This window comes from Sturnira hondurensis, unplaced genomic scaffold, assembly GCF_014824575.4.
Source record: "Sturnira hondurensis isolate 20B ecotype Veracruz unplaced genomic scaffold, ASM1482457v3 Scaffold0010128, whole genome shotgun sequence".
In the NCBI taxonomy this organism is placed as follows: domain Eukaryota; kingdom Metazoa; phylum Chordata; class Mammalia; order Chiroptera; family Phyllostomidae; genus Sturnira; species Sturnira hondurensis.
In genome coordinates, this window is record NW_028082759.1 from 35,895,970 (window position 1) to 35,908,078 (window position 12,109).

General features: G+C 40.0%; 1 protein-coding gene across 2 annotated transcripts in view; it reads right to left on the minus strand.

The window, feature by feature from the left end:
* SLCO5A1 (solute carrier organic anion transporter family member 5A1) overlaps positions 1 to 12,109 on the minus strand; it is a 118,770-nt gene that overhangs the window by 58,466 nt on the left and 48,195 nt on the right. Inside the window, exon 4 of one of the 2 annotated variants that reach the window (XM_037058685.1) lies at positions 8,543 to 8,760. The exons of the other annotated variant lie outside the window; for it this stretch is intronic. Within the exon in view, the coding sequence (XP_036914580.1) occupies positions 8,543 to 8,760 (218 nt within the window). The remainder of the gene's footprint in view (positions 1 to 8,542; positions 8,761 to 12,109) is intronic. 2 annotated transcript variants of the gene reach the window in all.

Here is a 12,109-nt window from a genome sequence, read left to right on the forward strand (position 1 = left end):
CTTGATAGACATAAGGCGAAACATTGTCTGTAATACAGTCATAGTAGAAAATTTTAACACCCACAGACATCAATGGATAGATCTTCCAGACAGAAAATCAACAAGGAAAAATGGCCTTAAATGACACTCTAGATTAGATAGATTTAACTGACAACTTCAGAGTATTTCATTCCCAAGCCACAGAATATACATTATTTTCTTTCAAGTGTACATGGAACATTTTCTAGGGTAGACCACATGTTAGGAGCCATAACATGTCTCAATAAATTTGAGAAGATTGAAATCATATCAAGAATTTTCTCTGACCAATATGGTATGAAAATTCAATCATGACAAAAAAACTAAAAAACACAAAAATACATGGAGGCTAAATAATATGTTACCAAACAATATTATTGTTTGGTAACAATAAGTTACCAAATAACTTATGTTACTTGGTGGGTGAATGAGATTAAAGGACTTCAGGCAAAGACAGAGGCATAGGTAGATATGCTTTGCTTCCTCACACAACAAAAAGGAAGGACAACAACAAATTTAAAAACAAAAAACAACTGAACTGCCAGAAAATCAAACTGTATGGAAGTCTGACAACCAAGGAGTTAAAAAAGAAACATTCATCGAGACGGGTAGGAGGGGCAGAGATGGGCAGCTAGGGTGAAGAGGACACACGGCAAGATGGCAGACCAGGAAGGCAAGGTGGCAGCTGGCAGACACTACATTTGCTGTGGGATATCCTACAGCTAGGATAACCTACATTTGCATGTGGATAAGCTGGGAGGAACAACTGGAGAGCAAGACAGACAACACAGACCAAGGTTCCAGCACAGAGAAATAAAGACTCAAAACCTCTGACTGTAAAAATCTGTGGGGGTTGTGGCAGCAGGAGAGACTCCCAGCTTCACAGGAGAGTTCACTGGAGAGACCCACAGGGTGCTAGAATGTACAGAAGCCCACCCACCCTGGAATCAGCACCAGAAGAGTCCAATTTTTTTGTGAGTAGCAGAAGTGCCTGAAAGCTAGCCAAGAGCTGAGCAAGTGGCATTGTTCCCTCTTGGACCTCTCTTGGACCACATACAGGTCCATGGCCCATCAAAGTGGGTTGCTCTGCCTGGCAAATACCTACATTTCTGCCTTTTACAACGTAACAAGTTCACATACACAAAGATATATGGCACAAATGAAATAACAGATCAAAACTTCAGAAAGAGAACTAAGCAACAAGGAGATAGCCAACTATCAGATGCAGAGTTCAAAACACTGGTGATCAGGATACTCAAAGAAATGATTGAGTACAGACATAAAACAGTAAAAAGTAAAGGCTATGAAAAGTTAAATAAAGGAAATACAGTGAAGAGAAGGAAACCAGAACTCAAATAAACAGTTTGGAACAGGAGGAAGAAATAAACATTCAACCAGAACAGAATGAAGAAACAAGAATTCAAAAAAATGAGGAGAGGCTTAGAAACCTCTGGAACAACTTGAAATATTCCAACATCCAAATCATAGGGGTGCCAGAAGGAAAAGAGGAAGAGCAAAAATGGAAAACTTATTTGAAAACATAATCAAGGAGAACTTCCCCAATCTGGTGAAGGAAATAAACTTCCAGCAAGTCCACAAAGCTCAGAGTCCCAAACAACTTGGACCCAAGGAAGCACACACCAAGACACATCATAATTACATTACCCAAGATGTAATTATGGGTAATTATGAGAAGGAGAGAATCTTAAAAGCAGCAAGGGAAAAAAAGAGAGTTACCCACAAAGGCGTTTCCATATGACTATCAGCTGATTTCTCAAAAGAGACTTTACAGGCAAGAAGGGGATGGAAAGAAGTGTTTGAAGTCATGAAAGGCAAGGACCTACAACCCAGATTACTTTATCCAGCAAAGCTATCATTTAGAATAGAAGAGCAGATAAACTGCTTCCCGGTTAAGGTAAAGTTAAAGGAGTTCATCATCACCAAGCCTTTATTATATGAAATGTTGTCCCAGTTGATGTGGCTCAGTGGATTGAGTGTCAGCCTGCAAACCAAAGGGTCGCCAGTTCGATTCCCTGTCAGGGCACATGCTTGGGTTGCGGGCCAGGTCCCCAGTAGGGGTCGCACTAGAGACAACCCCTTTCTTTCTCTGTCCCTTCACTTCTCTCTAAAAGTTAAATAAAGAAAGAAAGAAGGAAGGAAACAAATGTTAAAGGTACTTATTTAATAAAAAGGTCAAAATTACGAACAGTAAAATGACAACAAACTCACAACTATCAACAACTGAACCTAAAAAACAAAAACACACTAAGCAAACAACTAGAACAGAATCAAAGAAATGGAGATCACATGGAGGGTTATCAGCAGAAAGGGGAAGGGGGGAGATGGAGCAAAAGATATAGGGAATTAGAAGTACAATAGGTAGGTCCAGAATAGACAGGGGGAAGTTAAAAATAGTATAGGAAATGCAGAAACCAAAGAACTTACACGTATGACCCATGGACATGAACTAAGGAGGGGGAATGTTCATGGGAATGGGAGTGAAAGGTTAAGGGGAATAAAGGAGAGAGAAAAGGGGACAACTAAATCAATAAAGGGGGACAGCATAATCAATAAAATATACTTTAAAACAATGAGATTAAAGGAGGAACCAAAAAACTTGAAAAAATGAAAATAAGAAATATAACAATTCAAAATATATGAGACACAGCACAGGCAGTCCTAAGAGGGAAATTCATAGCATTATAGGCCTACCTCAAGGAAAAATATCTCAAATAATTTCACTTCACAATTAAAGAAACTTGGAAAAACAACAGCAAACTAAGCTCAAAGTGAGTTGAAGGAAATAATGAAGATAAGAGTAGAAATAAATAAAAGTCTAAAAACACAATACAAAAGAGCAATAAAACCAAGAGTTGGTACTTTGAATAGATAAACAAATTTGACAAACCTTTAACCAGACTCATCAAGAAAAAAAAAAAAAGACAGGACCAAATAAATAAAACCAGAAATGAAAGAGGGGAAGTAAAAACTGACTCCAAAAAAAAGCAAAGATTTGTAAGAAAATACTACAAACTACTCTATGCCAACATATTGGACAACCTGGTACTAGCATAAAAACAGACATACATTCAATAGATCAATGGAACAGCATAGAGAGACCAGAAATAAACCCATGCCTTTATAGTCAATGTTTGACAAAAGTATCAAAAACATATAATGGGGTAAAAACAGTCTATTCAAAAAATGATGTTGGAAAAATCACACAGATACATGCAAAAAAAATGAAACTAGGCCACCTTCTTACACAACACATGATAATAAAGTCAAAATGGATTAAAGAGTTATATTTAGACTCAAAACCATAAGGATCCTAGAAGAAAACATAGGCAGTATTATCTTGGACATTTCTCATAGCAATATTTTTTTCTGAGGTATCTCCTCAGGCAAAGGAAAGAAAATAAAAAAAATAAACAAATAGAACTACATCCAACTAAAAAGTTTTGCAAAGCAAAGGAAACCATCAACAAGATGAAAAGGTAACTCACTGAATGGGAAAGCATATTTGCCAGTGATACATCTGATGAAGGGCTAATATCCAAAATTTATAAAGAAGTTCTAATTTTCAACATCAAAAAAGAAACAATTCAATTAAAAATGGGCAAAGGACATAAATAGACACTTCTCCAAAAAGCATATACCGTTAGCCAATAGACATAATGAAAAGATGTCCAACATCACCAATCATCACAGAAATGCAAATTAAAACCATAATGAGATATTACCTCACACCTCTCAGAATGGCTGTTATGAATAAATCAACAAACCAGGGTTGGTGAGGATGTGGAAAACAGGAAACCCTAGTAAACTGTTGGTGGGAATGCAGATTGGTGCGGCCACTGTGGAAAACAATAAGGAGATATCTCAAAAAATTAAAAGTGGAACTGCCTTATGACATAGGCATTCTGCTTCTGGGAATTTATCTGAAGAAATCCAAACACTGATTCAAAAGAATATATGCTCCCCTATGTTCATCACAGCATTATTTACAATAGCCAAGATTTGGGAGCAGTCCAAGTGCCCATCAGTAGATGAGTGGATAAAACAACTATGGGACATGTGCACAATGAAATAATACTTGACTGTAAAAAATAAAAAAATCTTACCCTTTCCAACAGCATGGATGGATCTGGAGAGCATTATGCTGAGTGAAATAAGCCAGTTAGGTCAAAATAAGTACCCTATGATTTAACTATGTGGAATCTAATGAACAAAATGAACTAACAAGCAAAATAGTCACAGACTCACAGAGAGCAGGCTGACCACTGTCAGTGGGGGCTGGGTGGGAAGAGGGGTGGAGGGATTGAGCATTCAAGAAAAAAGAGAAACTCATGGCCATGGACAGCAGTGTGGTGATTGCCAGTGGGAGCGGGGAGGAGGGCGGTAGAAGAGGGTAAAGGGGAATAAATGGTGATGAATGGAGAATGACTTGAGGTCATGGACACACGATACAGTGTAAAGATGATGTGTTGTAGAATTGCGCACCTGAAACCTGTATGATTTTGTAAACCATAAAATTTAATTTAATAAAAAGAAAAAAAAGTAAAGAAAGCATCATGACCATGAAACTGACCATAGGAAAGGTGACGGGAAACAGCCCCTGGCAGTACAAGAAGACACCCAATAAAACAGTGCGTAGATTCAATTTTAAAAAATAATTTTAAAACTTTGTGATGACTTTTATCACTTTTGAACCTGCCTGCCTAAGAAAGTGCATGTCCCCCCAGAAGGAGGTTCTGAAAGAGGATTCAAGTCCAATTCATGTATTTGGGAGATTTAGGAAACACTGGACGGAGAATGTGGACATGATGCTCAGGCAGACAGGGCAGCCTGCAAAGGACAGAGAAACACACAGAAGAACTGGCTCACCCATGAGGTGAGGCAGCTGGTGTTTATCGGCCACGGGTTAACACTGCCGTGGCAGGGGGAGGCCAGGGTGTTCATTCCTTGGCACTTGAACCTATCTCAAGCAGGCTCCCTCCAGTTTTCCAGCCGACAAAGGAAACCTTCAGGCAAGTGATGCAGGTACAGGCAAATGGCAGCCCTCCATCATTGAAGACAGAAAGGTCCAGAGTGTGGATGGGGCCCTGACAGCATCATCTATACCACAGCACACGCTGTTTCCATCAGCTTTCACTTCCGCTGTTGATCTGTGGTATCAATCTTCTCTGTCTTTTCTGTACTATCTAGTACAGCATATATTTCACATTCAGATCATCTATTTCTAAGCCACAAAACATACCATTTTAGCTTACCTTTGCCTTTATTTCTCCCCTTGAGTTTACTTTATACTCTCTACAAGTTAAGAAAGGGGGACTTCCGCCAAGATGGAGGCATAGGTGGAAACACTGTGCCTTCTCCCACAACCAAGTTTGAATACAACAAAGGTTTGGAGAACAAAAGACACAGCCACAAAACAGAAAATTGAATTATACGGAAGTCCGACAACCACTAACCGTTCAAGGGGACAGTAAGAGGGGCGGAGTCAGCAGCGGAGCAGGGTCGGGCAGGGCAGGACAGATCCCCCGACCTAGGCGCCCAAGTGGCCCGGACCCAGTCAAGGTGTGGGGCAGACTGACCTCGGTTGCACATTCGCTCACAGTGAGACGGACCACGCAGGCCCCAGGGGGCGAGGGCTGATGGCAGTGGCACACTTGCGTGCAGTGGCACAAAATGCAACGGTGGCCGCTGCCGCACCTGTGGGGGCCACGCACCTGTGGGGGCCACGGCAGGAGACGGCAGATGGGACGCCATTGCTTCTCTTTGACCCCGCCCCCATATACAGCGTCACAACCCAGCGACTTAGTTGCCCTGCTCAGGTGAAGACCTAGGGCTCCGATCCTGCTACAGAACAGGCACGAACAGCCCAAAAGATGGCGCAAGAAGAACTCAAAGTCCCAGAGCCAATAACTCTAAGCGACTGAGAAATTGCCAGCCTCTCAGAAGCACAATTCAGGACACTGTTTATCAGGATGCTCACAGAACTGGTTGATTATAGTCACAAATTAGAGGAACATATGAAGGCTAAACTAATTGAAATGAAGGGAGATGTCCAGGAAACCAATAGCAATGGAAAGGAAACTGGGACTCAAATCAATGGGATGGACCAGAAGGAAGAACAAGACATCCCACCAGAAAGGAATGAAGAAATGAGAATTCAAAAAAATGAGGAGAGGCTTAGGAACCTCCAGGACACCTTTAAACGTTCCAACATCTGGATTATAGGGGTACCAGAAGGGGGAAAGAAACAGCCACGAGTGGAAAACGTATTTGAACAAATAATAAAGGAGAACTTCCCCAGTCTGGCAAAGAATATAGATTTCCAGGAAATCCAGGAAGCTCAGAGAGTCCCAAAGAAGTTGGACCCAAGAAGGAACACACCAAGGCACATCATAATTACATTAGCCAAGACTAAAATGAAGGAGAGAATCCTAGAAGCAGCAAGGGATAAGGGGACAGTCACCTACAAAGGAGTACCCATCAGACTGTCAGCGGATTTCTCAAAAGAGACCTTACAGGCAAGAAGGGGCTGGAAAGAAGTATTCCAAGTCATGAAATCCAAAGACCTACAGCCAAGATTGCTTTATCCAGCAAAACTTTCATTTAGAATGGAAGGACAGATAAAGTGCTTCTCAGATAAGGTCAAGTTCAAGGAGTTCATCATCACCAAGCCCTTATTATATGAAATGCTAAAGGGACTTATATAAGAAAAAGAAGATGAAAAATATGAACAGTGAAAGGACAGCAAACACACAGTTACTAACAACCACACCTAAAACAAAAGCAAACCTAGAGGACAGCTAGATCAGGAGTGGAATCATAGAAATGAAGAACGCATGGAGGGTTAGCAACAGGGGGGTGGGAGGAGGAGAAAGGGGGAGAAGGTACAGAAAATAGCATAGACGGTAGGTAGAAAATAGATAGGGGGAGGGCAAGAATAGTGGGGGAAATATAGAATCTAAAGAACTTGAGACACGTGGTTATAAACCAAGGGTGGGGGGAGAATGGTGGGGGAGGGAGTGTGCAGGTGGAGGGGAATGAAGGGGGGGAATAGAACAACTGTAATGGTATAATCAATAAAATATATTTTTAAAAAAATTAAGAAAGACTCTAAGTCTATTCCTGTATTGTAAATTTTTTAACATCAACCTTGCTCTCATCTAAATTGTAAAAAACAAACAAACAAACAAAAACACTCCTTTGGCTGCAGCCATCATGGTCCATAAAAACATCCACAAAAATGATGGGCTGGCCGTGGTCCACGGGTGAGAGCTCAGGCCACAGTGGCATCTAGGGAGTTCCTTATAACAATAGAAGAAGTCATTTTTGCGATTTCAAAATATACATTGCCAGAAAATAATGAGGAGGGTGGGAGACCAATCTAAAACTTAACAGGAAAGAAGCACTTCCAGTGAAATATCACTTCACTTGCTTTGAACAGTACAGTCATTAAAAACAGCCTGATCTAAATGTTACCATTCTTAGGCTGTGGGGACAGTTCTATAATATATTAGTAACTCCGTGCTAGAACAGGCAGATGTCTCTATTGCTTCACTGTGTACGTATCGAAGTGAGATGATAATGCACCTGGGTGAATTTACCTAAAACAGTGAGCATGTGACCAGTATCCCACTTCATAATTTCACAAAAAATCAATTCAGGGAATTCGGGAAATAGCAGAAATTAATGGGAGCGCAGCACTGTAGTTTTCTTGAGGGGATTTATTGCCGCTCAGCAGGTATATTGACTGCTGAACAAAGACTGGCTGGTCGAGATTCAGTTCAATTGTTTAGGTTTGAGATTGCCGAATCTAGCTTTAATAAGATCACTATTTTTAAGAGAAATAAAAGTGAAAAAACAGATCACTACACATCACTGAGACTTTTTAGGTGTTTTTTTACACTGGATTTGGAGACTTGGCCCCTGGCTACCCTTCTCTCTGTCCACTTAACAAGCATTTGGCAGGGCCACCATTGAATGGGACCCCTGTCTAGTGGTGGCTCTACATGATATTTGGGGAAGGATCAGGACACACTACTAAACCCACTGTTCCCCTGTAACAAACCATTCATCATATAGTGCAATAAGTACAATATTTTTAAAAATCAGACATCTCTAAGTGTAGTAATTGACATATATAAATGTATCTTTGGATCTAAAGCAGTGCTTCTCAAACTGTTTGTGGGAAAGAATAATTGTATTATTATTATCATTTCTAGCCTATCGTGTACCAATACTTTTGCAAAATCCACTAAAGATGAACCATTGGAAAATAAATCTTTAAAAAAACATACAAAATATAAGCCCAATGTGCTATTATCACCATTAGATTCAACAGGCATAACGACTCTGCCAAATGTCTTTAAAAGTTTCATAATACTTACGGCTCAACTTCAGTACTTATCTCACCTCAGACCACAGACAGCAGCGGGCAGCACTGTCCTGGGACCACAGTCTGAGAGATCTGAACTAGCGTGCACATGTTCACTCAAGAGACATACTTTACCTCTGACATTCTTTCCAAATCCCATAGAAGAAACTTTTTTGTCCACTTGCTCAGCATTGTTCGATTTCTCCTTCACAACGTCATCATCACTAACAGCATCAACAGAATATTTTTTCTTTTTCTTTTTCTTGTGTCGAGGCGGAAGCTTTTTTGGAAAAGTAAACATTGGGAATATCACAAGAAACATTGCAATGGCACAAAGGAGGAATCCACTCCACCTAAAAAATCGGGAAATGTGAAGAGCATTTATGGCTTTTGCACTGTGAGAACAAATTAGCAAAGTAGAAGTTTGTGGCGATCAAATTCTCCAGAAAAAAACCTTTTGGCCCTCATCAAATGTAAAGCAGTAGGAAGTTGAACAAACTGAGAAAATACAGAAATCCTCCCTTGCTGTGGTATAAATGAGAAATCTACCCAATAATTATACTTGTATTATAATGAACATTGTAATTAACAACCTGACAAGAACTTCATTCAGGTATTGTTAAGCACATGTGTTAGTTCGGCCTCAATGTGCATTCTATAATAAACCAATAACTCACAAATTAAGTAGAAAAATAATATAGACTCTATAGCATGCTTTGTGGACCAGTAGAGACACTTTGTTCTTAGAAGAAAAGCATTAATATCTCATGTAAAATGTATTCTAAATTGCTGATGATGCTCAAATATTTTTCTACAAGCACTCGAGATATTGAATGCTCTGAGCCACCAAAGACAGTTCATTTGATTCTTTAGTTCAATAATTACAACCTAGTTATAAGCGAGCTAAAAGATATGTCTCCAAGAAACACAAAAATGTACAGTTAAGTGTTAGATCACATGGTATAGACCACAAATCCTACAAAAGTTCAAAGAGGGGAAATGTGTGTCAGGTTCTTAGGAGAAGTAGAATTTGTGTATTGCACAATCGAGAATCTGTCTTTGAACTGGTCAGGGGTTACCATGCCACAGAAACTAGGAAGGAAGTACAGACAGTAGAACTTAACTTCTAGCCACGCATCAGAGCTCAGCACTTATGGCCCTAGGCTTCTGGCCCTCATAATTTCCCAGGGGCAGCAATTTCTCAGTCCCCTCTTCTTTCCCCATTTCTTAGCAAATAGCCCTTGGTCCTACCTAACAGTCACTTCTTTCTAACTAGGATTCTTCAACTCCATCCTCTGCCCTTAAAGCCTCCAAGTTCATGAAGGCTGAGACTCTGTCCTCTGCATTACGCCCTGTCAGTTGTAACCGCAATGCGAGCAGCATTGTAATTGGGAATGTTGGATCCAACTGAGTAAAAATATAGATCAGTTGCTAAGTAGAAATTCATTTATAAAATTAGTATTTCAATTACAGTGCTGTTAGTTGCTAAAGGTCGTAGTTTAGCTGAGAGAATCACTCCTGGAACCTGTCATTAATAATCCACTGTGCTGTTTTCAATCATATTTAGTCATATCAAATAAAGATTTTAAGCCAATCAGAAAGCAGCTTTATTTTGAGAAGATTGCTCAAGACAGACTTATAGCAATCTCAATTATTCAGAATATAATCACACACCCAGTGCCTGACATGGATTAGGTACTAAAAAATGTCTTGCATAAATACATCAAATGAGATAAATTTTGAGAAAATAAAGTCATCTGTCTGTAGGAAACATAGCTACTAAAACATCTGGCCCACTTAGTGCTTGGCTGCTTATGAGGCCTTCACTAACCTGGCCCTGCTCATCAGCCTTTCTTCAATCTCCTTCTGTAGATTTGACATTGGGTCTCCCGGCCCTTCAGCTCCCTAGACCTCCCCTGCTCTGTCCTCAAGGGGGCAGGCAGCGGAGCTACAAGGGCAGTTCTTGAGCTGTGGCTCCAGACTGACCTGGGTTTCTACCCTGTCTTCACTTACTAGCTCTAAGAGCCTAGGGAACTTATTGTGCTTTTCTGAACCCACTTTCTCATCTGAAAGAGGGGTAATAATAACTGTTTGGGAGTCATCAAAATTAATAAGACAATGTACAAAAGAAAATGTACCTAATAAAATGCCCACCCATCGGCAATCAATTCATAGTAGCTTGTGTTGCTCGTTTTTAGGTGGCTCTGCACTCAGATTCCCTCATGCCCAGCCAGAGCCGTTGGCTTAAGTCATATGCAAACATTAAAGGTACACTCGTAGAGGCCTAGAGTGAGAGTGATTGCAGAAGAAGGAGAAGACTCACAGAGAATAAACAATAATACAAAAGTTTGGGGGCATTTCTAAGCAGAGCAAAGCAGCCTGAATTCTTTAATGGTGTACAGTAACAAATGGTTGTTAATACATGAAATAATAAGAGTGCTAAAAGCAAAAAGCTGAGTAAAACAAGAAATGTGTATTTCGTGTTGGAAAAAGAAATATGACTAAGCGTCCAAATGGAAAAGCCAGAGTTCCTAACTCCTTTACATGGACCGTTACTCAGACACTGCTCACGGAGGGGGTCAATTAAGTACAAGGACTAACACCTGCCCCTGCACTCAGTCTATCCCAGCTCTCACCGACTCTGAGGCTTTGGGCAAGTTATTCAAATCACTGAGCACAGTATTAGTGGCTATATATGGTTGTTATAAGGCTTAAGTGAAATGTGTGTAAACCTCTTAGTAAAATGCCTGAAAGTTCCCAATAAATGTTAGCATTATTCCTTCCTTCCTTCATTCTTTCAGCATATATTTATAGAAAAATACATCATTCTACTAGACATGGTATAAAATAACATTGTATCAAATAACTATGTCTCTGTTCAAGGTAGGAGTCCTACAAACAGGGCTACTCAATAGACAAATTTCATTTTTAAATAGACTCCTATTATATATTTCTATACTGAGAAGTTTTATTATTTGTAGGATGAGTATTGGACCACTAAAATGAATAAAACTACTTGGACATTGGTGAAAGACAAAGGAATGAATAATAACTAACATTATATAGAAAGAACTATTCAGAGCTCTCCATATATAGACTCATTCATTTCACATAACAACCTAGTGAAGTAGGTACTGTAACTATTTCCATTTTATGGATTAAAAAAATAACAGCAGAGACACTGAGAAGTTAAGTAACTTCCCCAAGGTCACACAGCTATTAGGTGGCAGACTGGAATACAAACCCAGGGGACTATGGCTTCAGGCTCTGCACCCTTCATAACTCCACTTTGCTAGCAACTGGGTTGCTGTCTAGTAGCAAGCTTTCCAAAGACAGCACGAAGCACTTGTAAGCTGAAAACTTCTGCCTCCTTCTTTCTACCTGCCCCCTAGTTGGTCCCCTAGTTGGTTTCTCTCTGCCACCAGATGTCCCCTCTTGCCACGCTTTTGTCATGGACATCTATACAGAATACAGAACATTGGATGTTTATAAGTCTATTTTAATGATCTAGTTTTCTGAGAACAAAACAAAGACATCCCCATTCTGATTTATTTCAAAGATGCCAAGAAAACAGTAGTTGAGACCCAAAATTTCCCTATCAGTCAATGACGGAAAACGCCTGTGTTATTCCCCTCGTGCTGATAAGGGAACTTCCTTTTGAATAATTTCAAAATTCTGCCAGGCCAGGGTCATCTGGACCTT